This window comes from Crinia signifera, chromosome 19 (genome assembly GCF_055691185.1).
Source record: "Crinia signifera chromosome 19, ASM5569118v1, whole genome shotgun sequence".
In the NCBI taxonomy this organism is placed as follows: Eukaryota; Metazoa; Chordata; class Amphibia; order Anura; family Myobatrachidae; genus Crinia; species Crinia signifera.
In genome coordinates, this window is record NC_139226.1 from 4,738,163 (window position 1) to 4,758,306 (window position 20,144).

At 47.5% G+C, this 20,144-nt stretch overlaps 1 protein-coding gene across 3 annotated transcripts in view; it reads right to left on the reverse strand.

Annotated features, from left to right (window-relative positions):
* ATP13A2 (ATPase cation transporting 13A2) overlaps positions 1–20,144 on the reverse strand; it is a 76,578-nt gene that overhangs the window by 47,282 nt on the left and 9,152 nt on the right. For 2 of the 3 annotated variants that reach the window (XM_083161868.1, XM_083161866.1), the window contains exon 1: positions 11,343–11,433. The exons of the other annotated variant lie outside the window; for it this stretch is intronic. In XM_083161868.1, the coding sequence (XP_083017994.1) occupies positions 11,343–11,418 (76 nt within the window). In that variant the 5' untranslated portion in view covers positions 11,419–11,433. Of the gene's footprint in view, positions 1–11,342; positions 11,434–20,144 lie in introns of those variants that run through there. 3 annotated transcript variants of the gene reach the window in all.

Consider the following 20,144-nt stretch of genomic DNA (forward strand, 5'->3'; position numbering starts at 1 on the left):
TAACTGTAATACCTGGCTGTATAAATGACAGGCGCAGTGTAACTGTAATACCTGGCTGTATAAGTGAGAGGCGCAGTGTAACTAATATCTGGCTGTATAAGTGACAGGCGCAGTGTAACTGTAATACCTGGCTGTATAAGTGACAGGCGCAGTGTAACTGTAATACCTGGCTGTATAAGTGACAGGCGCAGTGTAACTGTAATATCTGGCTGTATAAGTGACAGGCGCAGTGTAACTAATACCTGGCTGTATAAGTGACAGGCGCACTGTAATACCTGGCTGTATAAGTGACAGGCGCAGTGTAACTAATACCTGGCTGTATAAGTGACAGGCACAGTGTAACTAATACCTGGCTGTATAAGTGACAGGCGCAGTGTAACTGTAATATCTAGCTGTATAAGTGAGAGGCGCAGTGTAACTAATACCTGGCTGTATAAGTGACAGGCGCAGTGTAATACCTGGCTGTATAAGTGACAGGTGCATTATAACTAATACCTGGCTGTATAAGTGACAGGCGCAGTGTAACTGTAATACCTGGCTGTATAAATGACAGGCGCAGTGTAACTGTAATACCTGGCTGTATAAGTGAGAGGCGCAGTGTAACTAATATCTGGCTGTATAAGTGACAGGCGCAGTGTAACTGTAATACCTGGCTGTATAAGTGACAGGCGCAGTGTAACTGTAATACCTGGCTGTATAAGTGACAGGCGCAGTGTAACTAATATCTGGCTGTATAAGTGAGAGGCGCAGTGTAACTAATATCTGGCTGTATAAGTGAGAGGTGCAGTGTAACTAATATCTGGCTGTATAAGTGAGAGGTGCAGTGTAACTAATATCTGGCTGTATAAGTGAGAGGTGCAGTGTAACTAATACCTGGCTGTATAAGTGACAGGCGCAGTGTAACTGTAATACCTGGCTGTATAAGTGAGAGGCGCAGTGTAACTAATATCTGGCTGTATAAGTGACAGGTGCATTATAACTAATACCTGGCTGTATAAGTGACAGGCGCAGTGTAACTGTAATACCTGGCTGTATAAGTGACAGGCGCAGTGTAACTGTAATACCTGGCTGTATAAGTGAGAGGCGCAGTGTAACTAATATCTGGCTGTATAAGTGACAGGCGCAGTGTAACTGTAATACCTGGCTGTATAAGTGACAGGCGCAGTGTAACTGTAATACCTGGCTGTATAAGTGACAGGCGCAGTGTAACTAATATCTGGCTGTATAAGTGAGAGGCGCAGTGTAACTAATATCTGGCTGTATAAGTGAGAGGCGCAGTGTAACTAATATCTGGCTGTATAAGTGAGAGGTGCAGTGTAACTAATATCTGGCTGTATAAGTGAGAGGTGCAGTGTAACTAATATCTGGCTGTATAAGTGAGAGGTGCAGTGTAACTAATACCTGGCTGTATAAGTGACAGGCGCAGTGTAACTGTAATACCTGGCTGTATAAGTGACAGGCGCAGTGTAACTAATATCTGGCTGTATAAGTGACAGGCGCAGTGTAACTGTAATACCTGGCTGTATAAGTGACAGGCGCAGTGTAACTGTAATACCTGGCTGTATAAGTGACAGACGCAGTGTAACTGTAATACCTGGCTGTATAAGTGAGAGGCGCAGTGTAACTAATACCTGGCTGTATAAGTGACAGGCGCAGTGTAATACCTGGCTGTATAAGTGACAGGTGCATTATAACTAATACCTGGCTGTATAAGTGAGAGGCGCAGTGTAACTGTAATATCTGGCTGTATAAGTGAGAGGTGCATTGTAACTGTAATACCTGGCTGTATAAGTGACAGGCGCAGTGTAACTAATACCTGGCTGTATAAGTGACAGGCGCAGTGTAATATCTGGCTGTATAAGTGACAGACGCAGTGTAACTAATACCTGGCTGTATAAGTGACAGGCGCACTGTAATACCTGGCTGTATAAGTGACAGACGCAGTGTAACTAATATCTGGCTGTATAAGTGACAGGCGCAGTGTAATATCTGGCTGTATAAGTGACAGACGCAGTGTAACTAATACCTGGCTGTATAAGTGACAGGAGCACTGTAATACCTGGCTGTATAAGTGACAGACGCAGTGTAACTAATACCTGGCTGTATAAGTGACAGGCGCACTGTAATACCTGGCTGTATAAGTGACAGACGCAGTGTAACTAATACCTGGCTGTATAAGTGACAGGCGCAGTGTAATATCTGGCTGTATAAGTGACAGACGCAGTGTAACTAATACCTGGCTGTATAAGTGACAGGCGCACTGTAATACCTGGCTGTATAAGTGACAGACGCAGTGTAACTAATATCTGGCTGTATAAGTGACAGGCGCAGTGTAACTAATACCTGGCTGTATAAGTGACAGGCGCAGTGTAACTAATACCTGGCTGTATAAGTGACAGGCGCAGTGTAACTGTAATATCTAGCTGTATAAGTGAGAGGCGCAGTGTAACTAATACCTGGCTGTATAAGTGACAGGCGCAGTGTAATACCTGGCTGTATAAGTGACAGGTGCATTATAACTAATACCTGGCTGTATAAGTGACAGGCGCAGTGTAACTGTAATACCTGGCTGTATAAGTGAGAGGCGCAGTGTAACTAATATCTAGCTGTATAAGTGACAGGCGCAGTGTAACTGTAATACCTGGCTGTATAAGTGACAGGCGCAGTGTAACTAATACCTGGCTGTATAAGTGACAGGCGCAGTGTAATACCTGGCTGTATAAGTGACAGGTGCATTATAACTAATACCTGGCTGTATAAGTGACAGGCGCAGTGTAACTGTAATACCTGGCTGTATAAGTGACAGGCGCAGTGTAACTGTAATACCTGGCTGTATAGGTGACAGACGCAGTGTAACTGTAATACCTGGCTGTATAAGTGACAGGCGCAGTGTAACTAATACCTGGCTGTATAAGTGAGAGGTGCAGTGTAACTGTAATACCTGGCTGTATAGGTGACAGGCGCAGTGTAACTGTAATACCTGGCTGTATAAGTGACAGGCGCAGTGTAACTGATATCTGGCTGTATAAGTGAGAGGTGCAGTGTAACTGTAATACCTGGCTGTATAAGTGACAGGCGCAGTGTAATATCTGGCTGTATAAGTGACAGGCGCAGTGTAACTGTAATACCTGGCTGTATAAGTGACAGGCGCAGTGTAACTGTAATACCTGGCTGTATAAGTGACAGGCGCAGTGTAATATCTGGCTGTATAAGTGAGAGGCGCAGTGTAACTGTAATACCTGGCTGTATAAGTGATAGGCGCAGTGTAACTAATATCTGGCTGTATAAGTGACAGGCGCAGTGTAACTGTAATACCTGGCTGTATAGCTGACAGGCGCAGTGTAACTGTAATATCTGGCTGTATAAGTGACAGGCGCAGTGTAACTGTAATACCTGGCTGTATAAGTGAGAGGCGCAGTGTAACTAATATCTGGCTGTATAAGTGAGAGGTGCAGTGTAACTGTAATACCTGGCTGTATAAGTGACAGGCGCAGTGTAACTGTAATACCTGGCTGTATATGTGACAGGCGCAGTGTAATACCTGGCTGTATAAGTGACAGGCGCAGTGTATCTGTAATACCTGGCTGTATAAGTGACAGGCGCAGTGTAATACCTGGCTGTATAAGTGGCAGGCGCAGTGTAACTAATACCTGGCTGTATAGGTGACAGGCGCACTGTAACTATAATACCTGGCTGTATAAGTGACAGGCGCACTGTAATACCTGGCTGTATAAGTGAGAGGTGCAGTGTAACTGTAATACCTGGCTGTATAGGTGACAGGCGCAGTGTAACTAATACCTGGCTGTATAAGTGACAGGCGCAGTGTAATATCTGGCTGTATAAGTGACAGGAGCAGTATAACTGTAATATCTGGCTGTATAAGTGACAGGAGCAGTATAACTGTAATATCTGGCTGTATAAGTGACAGGCGCAGTGTATCTGTAATACCTGGCTGCATAGGTGACAGGAGCACTGTAACTGTAATACCTGGCTGTATAAGTAACAGGCGCAGTGTAACTGTAATACCTGGCTGTATAAGTGACAGGAGCACTATAACTGTAATACCTGGCTGTATAGGTGACAGGAGCACTGTAACTAATACCTGGCTGTATAGGTGACAGGAGCACTGTAACTGTAATACCTGGCTGTATAAGTGAAAGAAGCACTGTAACTGTAATACCTGGCTGTATAAGTGACAGGAGCAGTATAACTGTAATACCTGGCTGTATAGGTGACAGACTCAGTGTAACTGTAATACCTGGCTGTATAAGTGACAGGCGCAGTGTAACTAATACCTGGCTGTATAAGTGACAGGCGCAGTGTAATATCTGGCTGTATAAGTGACAGGCGCAGTGTAACTGTAATTCCTGGCTGTATAGGTGACAGACGCAGTGTAACTGTAATACCTGGCTGTATAAGTGACAGGCGCAGTGTAACTAATACCTGGCTGTATAAGTGACAGGCGCAGTGTAATACCTGGCTGTATAAGTGACAGGTGCATTATAACTAATACCTGGCTGTATAAGTGACAGGCGCAGTGTAACTGTAATACCTGGCTGTATAAGTGACAGGCGCAGTGTAACTGTAATACCTGGCTGTATAGGTGACAGACGCAGTGTAACTGTAATACCTGGCTGTATAAGTGACAGGCGCAGTGTAACTAATACCTGGCTGTATAAGTGACAGGCGCAGTGTAATACCTGGCTGTATAAGTGACAGGTGCATTATAACTAATACCTGGCTGTATAAGTGACAGGCGCAGTGTAACTAATACCTGGCTGTATAAGTGACAGGCGCAGTGTAACTGTAATACCTGGCTGTATAAGTGACAGGCGCAGTGTAACTGATATCTGGCTGTATAAGTGAGAGGTGCAGTGTAACTGTAATACCTGGCTGTATAAGTGACAGGCGCAGTGTAATATCTGGCTGTATAAGTGACAGGCGCAGTGTAACTGTAATACCTGGCTGTATAAGTGACAGGCGCAGTGTAACTGTAATACCTGGCTGTATAAGTGACAGGCGCAGTGTAATATCTGGCTGTATAAGTGAGAGGCGCAGTGTAACTGTAATACCTGGCTGTATAAGTGATAGGCGCAGTGTAACTAATATCTGGCTGTATAAGTGACAGGCGCAGTGTAACTGTAATACCTGGCTGTATAGCTGACAGGCGCAGTGTAACTGTAATATCTGGCTGTATAAGTGACAGGCGCAGTGTAACTGTAATACCTGGCTGTATAAGTGAGAGGCGCAGTGTAACTAATATCTGGCTGTATAAGTGAGAGGTGCAGTGTAACTGTAATCCCTGGCTGTATAAGTGACAGGCGCAGTGTAACTGTAATACCTGGCTGTATATGTGACAGGCGCAGTGTAATACCTGGCTGTATAAGTGACAGGCGCAGTGTATCTGTAATACCTGGCTGTATAAGTGACAGGCGCAGTGTAATACCTGGCTGTATAAGTGGCAGGCGCAGTGTAACTAATACCTGGCTGTATAGGTGACAGGCGCACTGTAACTATAATACCTGGCTGTATAAGTGACAGGCGCACTGTAATACCTGGCTGTATAAGTGAGAGGTGCAGTGTAACTGTAATACCTGGCTGTATAGGTGACAGGCGCAGTGTAACTAATACCTGGCTGTATAAGTGACAGGCGCAGTGTAATATCTGGCTGTATAAGTGACAGGAGCAGTATAACTGTAATATCTGGCTGTATAAGTGACAGGAGCAGTATAACTGTAATATCTGGCTGTATAAGTGACAGGCGCAGTGTATCTGTAATACCTGGCTGCATAGGTGACAGGAGCACTGTAACTGTAATACCTGGCTGTATAAGTAACAGGCGCAGTGTAACTGTAATACCTGGCTGTATAAGTGACAGGAGCACTATAACTGTAATACCTGGCTGTATAGGTGACAGGAGCACTGTAACTAATACCTGGCTGTATAGGTGACAGGAGCACTGTAACTGTAATACCTGGCTGTATAAGTGAAAGAAGCACTGTAACTGTAATACCTGGCTGTATAAGTGACAGGAGCAGTATAACTGTAATACCTGGCTGTATAGGTGACAGACTCAGTGTAACTGTAATACCTGGCTGTATAAGTGACAGGCGCAGTGTAACTAATACCTGGCTGTATAAGTGACAGGCGCAGTGTAATATCTGGCTGTATAAGTGACAGGCGCAGTGTAACTGTAATTCCTGGCTGTATAGGTGACAGACGCAGTGTAACTGTAATACCTGGCTGTATAAGTGACAGGCGCAGTGTAACTAATACCTGGCTGTATAAGTGACAGGCGCAGTGTAACTGTAATACCTGGCTGTATAAGTGACAGGCGCAGTGTAATACCTGGCTGTATAAGTGACAGGCGCAGTGTAACTGTAATACCTGGCTGTATAAGTGACAGGCGCAGTGTAACTGTAATACCTGGCTGTATAAGTGACAGGCGCAGTGTAATATCTGGCTGTATAAGTGAGAGGCGCAGTGTAACTGTAATACCTGGCTGTATAAGTGATAGGCGCAGTGTAACTAATATCTGGCTGTATAAGTGACAGGCGCAGTGTAACTGTAATACCTGGCTGTATAGCTGACAGGCGCAGTGTAACTGTAATATCTGGCTGTATAAGTGACAGGCGCAGTGTAACTGTAATACCTGGCTGTATAAGTGAGAGGCGCAGTGTAACTAATATCTGGCTGTATAAGTGAGAGGTGCAGTGTAACTGTAATACCTGGCTGTATAAGTGACAGGCGCAGTGTAACTGTAATACCTGGCTGTATATGTGACAGGCGCAGTGTAATACCTGGCTGTATAAGTGACAGGCGCAGTGTATCTGTAATACCTGGCTGTATAAGTGACAGGCGCAGTGTAATACCTGGCTGTATAAGTGGCAGGCGCAGTGTAACTAATACCTGGCTGTATAGGTGACAGGCGCACTGTAACTATAATACCTGGCTGTATAAGTGACAGGCGCACTGTAATACCTGGCTGTATAAGTGAGAGGTGCAGTGTAACTGTAATACCTGGCTGTATAGGTGACAGGCGCAGTGTAACTAATACCTGGCTGTATAAGTGACAGGCGCAGTGTAATATCTGGCTGTATAAGTGACAGGAGCAGTATAACTGTAATATCTGGCTGTATAAGTGACAGGAGCAGTATAACTGTAATATCTGGCTGTATAAGTGACAGGCGCAGTGTATCTGTAATACCTGGCTGCATAGGTGACAGGAGCACTGTAACTGTAATACCTGGCTGTATAAGTAACAGGCGCAGTGTAACTGTAATACCTGGCTGTATAAGTGACAGGAGCACTATAACTGTAATACCTGGCTGTATAGGTGACAGGAGCACTGTAACTAATACCTGGCTGTATAGGTGACAGGAGCACTGTAACTGTAATACCTGGCTGTATAAGTGAAAGAAGCACTGTAACTGTAATACCTGGCTGTATAAGTGACAGGAGCAGTATAACTGTAATACCTGGCTGTATAGGTGACAGACTCAGTGTAACTGTAATACCTGGCTGTATAAGTGACAGGCGCAGTGTAACTAATACCTGGCTGTATAAGTGACAGGCGCAGTGTAATATCTGGCTGTATAAGTGACAGGCGCAGTGTAACTGTAATTCCTGGCTGTATAGGTGACAGACGCAGTGTAACTGTAATACCTGGCTGTATAAGTGACAGGCGCAGTGTAACTAATACCTGGCTGTATAAGTGACAGGCGCAGTGTAACTGTAATACCTGGCTGTATAAGTGACAGGCGCAGTGTAATACCTGGCTGTATAAGTGACAGGCGCAGTGTAACTGTAATACCTGGCTGTATAAGTGACAGGCGCAGTGTAACTGTAATACCTGGCTGTATAAGTGACAGGCGCAGTGTAATATCTGGCTGTATAAGTGAGAGGCGCAGTGTAACTGTAATACCTGGCTGTATAAGTGATAGGCGCAGTGTAACTAATATCTGGCTGTATAAGTGACAGGCGCAGTGTAACTGTAATACCTGGCTGTATAGCTGACAGGCGCAGTGTAACTGTAATATCTGGCTGTATAAGTGACAGGCGCAGTGTAACTGTAATACCTGGCTGTATAAGTGAGAGGCGCAGTGTAACTAATATCTGGCTGTATAAGTGAGAGGTGCAGTGTAACTGTAATACCTGGCTGTATAAGTGACAGGCGCAGTGTAACTGTAATACCTGGCTGTATATGTGACAGGCGCAGTGTAATACCTGGCTGTATAAGTGACAGGCGCAGTGTATCTGTAATACCTGGCTGTATAAGTGACAGGCGCAGTGTAATACCTGGCTGTATAAGTGGCAGGCGCAGTGTAACTAATACCTGGCTGTATAGGTGACAGGCGCACTGTAACTATAATACCTGGCTGTATAAGTGACAGGCGCACTGTAATACCTGGCTGTATAAGTGAGAGGTGCAGTGTAACTGTAATACCTGGCTGTATAGGTGACAGGCGCAGTGTAACTAATACCTGGCTGTATAAGTGACAGGCGCAGTGTAATATCTGGCTGTATAAGTGACAGGAGCAGTATAACTGTAATATCTGGCTGTATAAGTGACAGGAGCAGTATAACTGTAATATCTGGCTGTATAAGTGACAGGCGCAGTGTATCTGTAATACCTGGCTGCATAGGTGACAGGAGCACTGTAACTGTAATACCTGGCTGTATAAGTAACAGGCGCAGTGTAACTGTAATACCTGGCTGTATAAGTGACAGGAGCACTATAACTGTAATACCTGGCTGTATAGGTGACAGGAGCACTGTAACTAATACCTGGCTGTATAGGTGACAGGAGCACTGTAACTGTAATACCTGGCTGTATAAGTGAAAGAAGCACTGTAACTGTAATACCTGGCTGTATAAGTGACAGGAGCAGTATAACTGTAATACCTGGCTGTATAGGTGACAGACTCAGTGTAACTGTAATACCTGGCTGTATAAGTGACAGGCGCAGTGTAACTAATACCTGGCTGTATAAGTGACAGGCGCAGTGTAATATCTGGCTGTATAAGTGACAGGAGCAGTATAACTGTAATACCTGGCTGTATAGGTGACAGACGCAGTGTAACTGTAATACCTGGCTGTATAGGTGACAGACTCAGTGTAACTGTAATACCTGGCTGTATAGGTGACAGGCGCAGTGTAACTAATACCTGGCTGTATAAGTGACAGGCGCAGTGTAATATCTGGCTGTATAAGTGACAGGAGCAGTATAACTGTAATATCTGGCTGTATAAGTGACAGGAGCAGTATAACTGTAATATCTGTCTGTATAGGTGACAGGAGCACTGTAACTAATACCTGGCTGTATAGGTGACAGGAGCACTGTAACTGTAATACCTGGCTGTATAAGTGACAGGCGCAGTGTATCTGTAATACCTGGCTGCATAGGTGACAGGAGCACTGTAACTGTAATACCTGGCTGTATAAGTGACAGGAGCACTATAACTGTAATACCTGGCTGTATAGGTGACAGGAGCACTGTAACTAATACCTGGCTGTATAGGTGACAGGAGCACTGTAACTGTAATACCTGGCTGTATAAGTGAAAGAAGCACTGTAACTGTAATACCTGGCTGTATAAGTGACAGGAGCAGTATAACTGTAATACCTGGCTGTATAGGTGACAGACGCAGTGTAACTGTAATACCTGGCTGTATAGGTGACAGACTCAGTGTAACTGTAATACCTGGCTGTATAAGTGACAGGCGCAGTGTAACTGTAATATCTGACTGTATAGGTGACAGGAGCACTGTAACTGTAATACCTGGCTGTATAAGTGACAGACGCAGTGTAACTGTAATATCTGGCTGTATAAGTGACAGACGCAGTGTAACTGTAATATCTGGCTGTATAAGTGCGCAGTATATCTGTAATACCTGGCTGTATAAGTGACAGGCACACTGTAATACCTGGCTGTATAGGTGACAGGAGCACTATAACTGTAATACCTGGCTGTATAAGTGACAGACGCAGTGTAACTGTAATATCTGGCTGTATAAGTGCGCAGTATATCTGTAATACCTGGCTGTATAAGTGACAGGCACACTGTAATACCTGGCTGTATAAGGGTCTTATTCTAGTTCACTGTTTCTGACAAAATCCTTCTTAGATGGATAAAACCAGGGCTATTTTTCAGTTGGCTCCAGCAGGAACTGAGGCCCTTATTCTAGTTCACTCTGACAAAATATTTCTTAGATGGACAAAACCATGTGCACTGCAGGTGAGGCAGGTGTAAAACCCCACCCAAATCTAATTATCTCTGCACAAGTAACACCTGCCTCGCCTGCAATGCACATGGTTTTGTCCATCTAAGAAATATTTTGTCAGAAAGAGTGAACTAGAATAAGGGCCTCAGTTCCTGCTGGGGATTCAGTATTGAATCCCGGTGGTCGGGATCCCGGCGTTCAGAATCCCGACACCGGAATCCCGACAGCCGAAATGCCGACAAGGGGGGACGTGGATCGCCCCCCCCCCCCCCCTTGCGGGCTCGCTGCGCTCGCCACACTAATTTATTCTCCCTCCAGGGGTGTCGTGGACACCCACGGAGGGAGAATGTGTCGGCATTTCGGCGGTCGGGATTCCGGCGTCGGGATTCTGAACGCCGGGATCCCGACCGCCGGGATTGTAACTGCATCCCCCTGCTGGAGCCTACTGAAAAATAGCCCTGGATAAAACCATGCTGCACTGCAGGGGGGCAGATGTAACTTGGGTGAGTTGCTTCGTTTCTGTGCAGGGAAAATACTGACTGCTTTATTTTTACACTGCAATATAGATCTCACTTTGATGTAAAACCCCACCCAAATCTAACTCTCTCTGCACAAGTAACATCTGCCCCACCTGCAGTGCACATGGTTTTGTCCATGTAAGAAGGATTTTGTCAGAAAGAGTGAACTAGAATAAGGCCCTAAGTGACAGGCATTTCACTATTCACAATATGCAAAAAACATCCACAAAAAAAAAAACATAATCTGCAGAAACAGAATATTCTTCATTCTTACACTTACCAGGAATCCACACAAACCCCAAACCCCACCTGACGCAAGCGCATGACCGCGTGAGGCGGAGATTGTATCTGTGCACTGGGGATCTGGGTGGAATCTGTCCCACACATGTACGACAAACCTGCTCTGCAAAGGTCACCTGTAATTACCTGAGGTCCTGTTTATCTACAGACCTGTGATCGTTCGCTCCATGTAGCCGGATCACAGAGAGAGATAACGTGAGGGAATTACAGGGACTCCTTACCTACGTCTCCCCACCATGGCAGCCTCAGCCCCAGGCACATCCCAACAGGGACAGCAAGCAGGTAATACACGGTTCCTTACCGGAGGCGTGTGCAGCATCCAGCTCTGCAGCGCTGGTGGCCCCTACATCACAGGACTGGGGCCGATTCCTCCCCATCACTAGCCGAGCGTTGCTAGGTGACCTGAAAGCCGCCGTGTGAAGAGGACACTTATCCCTTGCCCCCGGTTTAATTAACCAAATCAAAGAGTCAAGCAGACGAGTTATTATCTCTGCAGCCAGACAGAACCCAGCTGTACATGGACGACTGTATCACGCTCTCTCCATCTCGCTCTGTCTCTCTACATGTCTACGTCCATCGCCTCTGCCGGGGGACCAGACAGAGATCCTAAACCCATCTGTGTAAAAGGAGAAGTGCTGCTCTAGAGATCTGCTACACCATAACATAATCCAGCCTGACCCCACAGATCCGCTACACCATAACATAATCCAGCCTGACCCCACAGATCCGCTACACCATAACATAATCCAGCCTGACCCCACAGATCCGCTATACCATAACATAATCCAGCCTGACCCCACAGATCCGCTACACCATAACATAATCCAGCCTGACCCCACAGATCCGCTATACCATAACATAATCCAGCCTGACCCCACAGATCCGCCACACCATAACATAATCCAGCCTGACCCCACAGATCCGCTATATCATAACATAATCCAGCCTGACCCCACAGATCTGCTATAACATAACATAATCCAGCCTGACCCCACAGATCCGCTACACCGTAACATAATCCAGCCTGACCCCACAGATCCGCCATACCATAACATAATCCAGCCTGACCCCACAGATCCGCTACACCATAACATAATCCAGCCTGACCCCACAGATCCGCTATACCATAATATAATCCAGCCTGACCCCACAGATCCGCTACACCATAACATAATCCAGCCTGACCCCACAGATCCGCTACACCATAACATAATCCAGCCTGACCCCACAGATCCGCTACACCATAACATAATCCAGCCTGACCCCACAGATCCGCCACACCATAACATAATCCAGCCTGACCCCACAGATCCGCTACACCATAACATAATCCAGCCTGACCCCACAGATCCGCTACACCATAACATGATCCAGCCTGACCCCACAGATCCGCCACACCATAACATGATCCAGCCTGACCCCACAGATCCGCTACACCATAACATAATCCAACCTGACCCCACAGATCCGCTATACCATAATATAATCCAGCCTGACCCCACAGATCCGCTACACCATAACATAATCCAGCCTGACCCCACAGATCCGCTACACCATAACATAATCCAGCCTGACCCCACAGATCCGCTACACCATAACATAATCCAGCCTGACCCCACAGATCCGCTACACCATAACATAATCCAGCCTGACCCCACAGATCCGCTATACCATAACATAATCCAGCCTGACCCCACAGATCCGCTACACCATAACATAATCCAGCCTGACCCCACAGATCCGCTATACCATAACATAATCCAGCCTGACCCCACAGATCCGCCACACCATAACATAATCCAGCCTGACCCCACAGATCCGCTATATCATAACATAATCCAGCCTGACCCCACAGATCTGCTATAACATAACATAATCCAGCCTGACCCCACAGATCCGCTACACCGTAACATAATCCAGCCTGACCCCACAGATCCGCCATACCATAACATAATCCAGCCTGACCCCACAGATCCGCTACACCATAACATAATCCAGCCTGACCCCACAGATCCGCTATACCATAATATAATCCAGCCTGACCCCACAGATCCGCTACACCATAACATAATCCAGCCTGACCCCACAGATCCGCTACACCATAACATAATCCAGCCTGACCCCACAGATCCGCTACACCATAACATAATCCAGCCTGACCCCACAGATCCGCCACACCATAACATAATCCAGCCTGACCCCACAGATCCGCTACACCATAACATAATCCAGCCTGACCCCACAGATCCGCTACACCATAACATGATCCAGCCTGACCCCACAGATCCGCCACACCATAACATGATCCAGCCTGACCCCACAGATCCGCTACACCATAACATAATCCAACCTGACCCCACAGATCCGCTATACCATAATATAATCCAGCCTGACCCCACAGATCCGCTACACCATAACATAATCCAGCCTGACCCCACAGATCCGCTACACCATAACATAATCCAGCCTGACCCCACAGATCCGCTACACCATAACATAATCCAGCCTGACCCCACAGATCCGCTACACCATAACATAATCCAGCCTGACCCCACAGATCCGCTATACCATAACATAATCCAGCCTGACCCCACAGATCCGCTACACCATAACATAATCCAGCCTGACCCCACAGATCCGCTATACCATAATATAATCCAGCCTGACCCCACAGATCTGCTACACCATAACATAATCCAGCCTGACCCCACAGATCCGCCACACCATAACATAATCCAGCCTGACCCCACAGATCCGCTACACCATAACACAGTGGTTCCCAAACTGTGTGCCGTGGCACCCTGGGGTGCCTTGGAGGACTTGCAGGGGTGCCCTGGGATGGTGGTCCAGGACCAATTCAAGTTATTTATGTCCAATATAATAGTCAAATTGGGAACAAACAGAATTGAATCCTGTCCATTACCACATAACTGATCCTAAGGATGAGATATAAACACAATTTATTTAACTTTAATATTTGTTTCTAACTTTCTCAACTAGCCTAGGGGTGCCGCGAAATAATTCTGATGCTTCGGGGTGCCGTGATTCAAAAAAGTTTGGGAACCCCTGCCATAACATAATCCAGCCTGACCCCACAGATCCGCTATACCATAACATAATCCAGCCTGACCCCACAGATCCGCTATACCATAACATAATCCAGCCTGACCCCACAGATCAGCTACACCATAACATAATCCAGCCTGACCCCACAGATCCGCCACACCATAACATAATCCAGCCTGACCCCACAGATCCGCTACACCATAACATAATCCAGCCTGACCCCACAGATCCGCTACACCATAACATAATCCAGCCTGACCCCACACATCCGCCATACCATAACATAATCCAGCCTGACCCCACAGATCCGCTATACCATAACATAATCCAGCCTGACCCCACAGATCAGCTATACCATAACATAATCCAGCCTGACCCCACAGATCCGCCACACCATAACATAATCCAGCCTGACCCCACAGATCCGCCATACCATAACATAATCCAGCCTGACCCCACAGATTCGCTATACCATAACATAATCCAGCCTGACCCCACAGATCCGCCACACCATAACATAATCCAGCCTGATTGGCTACAGCAGAATGCGTCACAGGGGTTCCCTGATGACACGCCGCATACCCGCCCCTCTGGTTGCTGAGCGACAGGACGCCTTTGCACACTGTCCGTGGCGCTGAGTGACAGCGCCCAGGACTGAGGCAAAAGGTGGGTTTGGCGCCTATTCTTATGATATTGAAACTGTTTTCTGTGACTGTAACAGAAAACTGGATTGGCTCCAGTAGAATCGTCAGTCGGGTCAGTCCTGTTATACCATGTATTTGAACATTTTGTGAACTTCAATACAAAACTTTTTTTCCAACTTGAAAAAAACCGAATGCTGGTCTGTTCCTTTCTAAAAGGTTGGGTGAGTGCAGTGGCGTGCGGTGAGGTTAGGAGTTGGTGAGTCTGAACTGACTTTTATTTGCATGTGCCAGCCTAAAGACAGGGCGGGCGGCGGACGTCTTGTGACATCCGCCACCAGCTCCTGGCAGGCATCGGTCTGCCTGTGTAGTCATGGAAATGCCTAGCCATGAAAGCGCTGGGCCTTCCTATTGGTGACCCTGTCCACCCTCAGCCCGCCCTAATGTATAAGAATGGCTCGGCAACTAAACCCCAGGATGGGGCCAAACTCGCTATATAGCGAGTAAATCAGAATCTCACCCCCTATAAGCACAAATCCTATATCTTTACCCCAAACACCGGTCTCCCCAACCTCCCATCTGTCCCCTAGGAGGGGAATCATCTTTTCTCCACCAAAGCGGTTCAGACCATTTTAGCAGAACCACCTGAATCCAGTAAAACATTTCCCTCTTCCAACTGCAGATTACAGAACTCTTGTAAACACAATCACACGATACCCTGCCGATCTCCTTACCAGTGGCGTAGCTACGTTTTGGGCACGCCCCCCCTCGCCGCCGCCCCGCCAAGCACCCATACCCCCCTGCCCTGCCACCTCGCCGCCTATGCAACCCCCCCCCCCAATCCCCCACAGCCTTACCTATCGCGCTGGTCCCGTCGGCTCCGTTCTTCTGCTGAGGACCACCACAAAATGGCCGCCCCCATACAGCAGACAGTTTCAGAGAACTGTGTGCAATATGGGGGCGGCCATTTTGTGGTGGTCCTCAGCAGAAGAACAGAGCCGCCGGGACCAGCGAGATAGGGAGATAGGTAAGTCTGCAGGGGATTTGGGGGGGGGGGGGTGTTTAACTATAGCACCGCAGCCCCCGGCGCACCCACATGCACAGTGCCCCCCCCGCGGTGGCTGCGGTGCTATAGTTACACCGCTGCTCCTTACCCCATAATCATGCGTGAGTAGTGAGCCGCTCGTACTTTAGCTCTGGACTGTGGGCAAGGATATGCAAATTGGAAGAATTCCGAAAATTACATGTTTGCAAGCAGGACAGTACCTCCAGCTCCTAACTTTACTGCCTGCACTGCTGCTGCACTCCTCTCCTCTCCCTCTCCAGGGACTATTTGCCACAGTAATGCCCATGTAGGTCAAGCCCCAGCTAACTGTCAGGCTGGCCCGGGCCCCGTGTACACATTCCCGGCAGCGCTCACCTGTCCTGGGGTCCTGGCTTTGGTTGGGGGAAGTCCAGGAGAGCAGTGGGGCGGCCTGTGGTGGTGAGTGCAGACTGCTGAGTGCCGAGCAGCCCATGTAGACCGAGCCGCAGCAGGACAGTGAGCCGCAGCTCTTCCCCGGGAGCCCGGCCGTCCTGCCCAATCCTCCAGACGTCGAGCCCCAGGTGAGGTAGCGATTGCGCCCTTCACCCCCTCCTCTACTTGTATTCGTGCCGCGTAGCCTGTCCTTCCCCTCCTGTGCCTTGGTGACAGTCAGGAACATGCTTTCTGCTTATATGAAAGCACGTCCCTGTACACTGAGGTGGCACCACTGTGCCCAATTACATTAGCCTCAGTGACAGGGGTGTGCTTTCATATAGGCAGAAATCACGTCCCTGTCACCGAGGCACTGCTGTAGGTGCCGCCTATGCACCTTTTTTTAATGGGCTTTTGCAGCCCAGCGCTCGGCTCCGCCCACCTCCTGCCCCCTGTATCTGCTACTTTACTTAAGACAGCAGGAGGCACCGCTCTTGGTGCCTCCTAAACCAAATGAAAAAGAAAATGTAGTAATAATAAATAGAATTATATAAAGCATATATGTATGACACAAACTATGTGTCATAAGTATTTTTTTTTAATTATATTAATCATTGATGACAGGGGAGGCACTGCCTCCCCTGACTGCACGTCCCTGGGTAAGTGCTGCTTTATAGATATGTATGTATGTATCAGGGACGTGCAGTCAGGGGAGGCAGAGCCTCCCCTGTCATTTATGTTTAATTTAATAATACAATACAAAGAAAATATTTGTTCTAGGTCTGCATGCCTGTCCCGGGACGCTGCAGTCACTGCTGCCTGGGTATCCGCGGTGCCTGGCTAAACGGTAATTTGGCGGGCGGGGGCTGTGTTTTTTTTTAAAGTGGCATTCAGTAGGTGTTTATTTGTGTTAAGGGACAGACAGACGTGTGTTTGTGTTGTTGTGACAGAGGTGTGTATCTGTATTTGTGTAAAGTGACATGTGTGTGTTTGTGTAATGTGACAGGTGTGTATTGTTTCTGTGTGTTTTTTAAATTAAGTATATTGTTCCAATGTACTGGCTGTGTGGGGTGCTGGCTGAACTCAGAGGTTCTTTTAAAGAGGCAGACATTTACAAAGAAAAAACATGCATTGTAAATAATTGCCCTTTTTAAAAAAAACCTCAGAGTTCAGCCAGCACCCCACACAGCCAGTGAACTCGGAGGCTAGTACATTGGGAAGTGGTCATCTATTAGAATGAACTTAGGTCTACAGTCATTAGGTCGACCCCACTAGGTCGACTGGCAGGAAGGTCGACCTGACTTAAGGTCGACATGGGCCAAGGTCGACATGACTTAAGGTCGAATTTGCATAAAGGTCGACATGAGGAAGGTCGACTGGTCATAAGGTCGACATGGGTTTTTCACTGTTTTTTGAGCCGACAGGCGGTATTTCATGCCCTACCATCCACTAGGGCATGGTGGGAGAATAAAATAGTGTGCCGAGCGCAGCGAGGCACCGTGCCCGAAGCATTGCGAGCGAAGCGAGGGTCCGATTCTCATTGCCAACTGTGTCCATGTCGACTGTGGATCAAAAAACAGTGAAAAACCCATGTCGACCTTATGACCAGTCGACCTTCCTCATGTCGACCTTTATGCAAATTCGACCTTAAGTCATGTCGACCTTGGCCCATGTCGACCTTCCTGCCAGTCGACCTAATGACTGTAGACCTAAGTTCATTCTGACAGATATACCGCTTCCGGCAGACCCCATGGTGGCTTGGTGGAGCCAGCGGTGATGGGTCTGTGGCGAGCGCTGGGTCCAGGTTGTTTCTGCGCTGACAGGCAGCAGCTGCTCTGGCAGGTATCTGCTGCTTATGCAGGGGGTAGCTACCGCACCTGCCTGTCAGCGCAGAAACATCCTGAATATAATACTCCCCACAGAGCCTGGCGGCACTGGCTCCACCAAGCCGGTGCCTCACCAACCACAAATGGTATGTATGTATGTATGTATGTATGTATGTGTGTGAATTTATCATTTAAACATGAGCACCGGCTGCCCTCTAGTGGTGACTTTTAGAATAACAAGCAGCCAACACCCCCTCCCGGTTGTAGCTGCAGCATCAGGTCATATACAGGACACTTACAGGAAGTTAGAACACACAGACTTGCATTAAAGTGTCACAAGTGCAGGTACACACACGACATACATCCGTACAGCACATTTACTTCTGTGTGACCAGACGGCTGACCCGACAGCTGTGTCACAATAGGGAACGTGTCTCAAATGTAGATTTCCCCTTCTGAGGTCAGCACTTACGTTCTGTAATCAGTCAGTCACATGGCGGGTTATTCTAGTTCACTCTTCTTACATGGACAAAACCATGTGCACTGCAGGTGGGGCAGATGTAACATGTGCAGAGAGAATTAGATTTGGGTGAGTTATTTTGTTTCTGTGCAGGGTAAATACTGGCTGCTTTATTTTTACACTGCAATATAGATCTCACTTTGAAGTAAAACCCCACCCAAATCTAACTCTCTGCACAAGTTACATCTGCCCCACCTGCAGTGCACATGGTGTTGTCCATCTAAGAAGGATTTTGTCAGAAAGAGTGAACTAGAATAACCCCCATAGATTCCAGGGTTAGAAGATGTAGCCTGAAAAGGTCTGCCGCCTGGTGTTACAGTACACCCATGTCACATAGTCCCAGCATGCCCTGCAGAGTGTACACCCATAATTTGGATATGACGTGTAACTGTGGGAAATAACAGGAGTGCTGTAGATTGTCTTATGGTGGAACTCTCTGGAAGTGACATCACTGACACCGGTGGGAGGGGCCAGAGATCTACTAACTGCCATTACATACAGATGTGATGACATCATTTGTAGCAGCAGTCGATTTTTATCATATGTGGAGTTGAGGGTGTGTGAACTAACAGGCCAACACGAAGATCGGCAATGATGTATATAACAGAACAATCTTATGACACTACCATCTGACACGGGCGTATATACCGGAACCCTCTAATGACACTACAATCTGACACGGGCGTACATACCGGAACCCTCTAATGACACTACCATCTGATACGGGCGTATATACTGGAACCCTCTAATGACACTACCATCTGATAAGGGCGTATATACTGGAACCCTCTAATGACACTACCATCTGATACGGGCGTATATAACAGAACCCTCTAATGACACTACCATCTGACATGGGCGTATTTATAACGGAACCCAGACCACTGAAATACAGACCACACTGTGCTGGAAGCACTTAGTAGAGAGTGACACCACCAGGCAGGGAAGAGGAACTGCACGGGTTTGAAGGTGCAGGGTGCTAGAATGATCACTAGTGCGATACTGATACACAATCATTGGATCGTGTATCTGCCCATTGGGTCACTCCCGGGCGCCATTCGCTGCATGCTGCAGTCCAATGGGATGATTCCGCGGCCGACACAGCGTTGCGATGTGCAGCATGTAGCCATACACAGCACAGTCGTACAGTAGGTTGTGTCTATGCGATGTATTGGTACATCACATTGCTGCGATGCTGGGCAGCACCAAGTGTATGAACCCAGCGCTGCAGGAACGTGTGACCACAGATCCCGTGAAACCTGCAGGCGGGAGGAGGATAGAGTTCTAGAAACAAACGAGAATCAGGAATAACCACCAGCGGGTCGCTATAGTAACACAAAACACGAGAACAAGGCGCGCATGGCGCATGATGTGAATGTGCCCCACGGCTACACACAACCCGGCCAAGTTATCTGGGATCAGACTTCTGCATATCTCATAATAAAGGGATCCTTGTGGTCACACAGAAACGGACGATTAGTTCTGCTGAGCAGAGTTCCCACTGAATTCATGTGATCTGGGCGAGGCGTGCCATGTACAGCGTGTGATCTGGGCGCAGACGTGCCATGTACAGCGTGTGATCCGGGGGCAGACG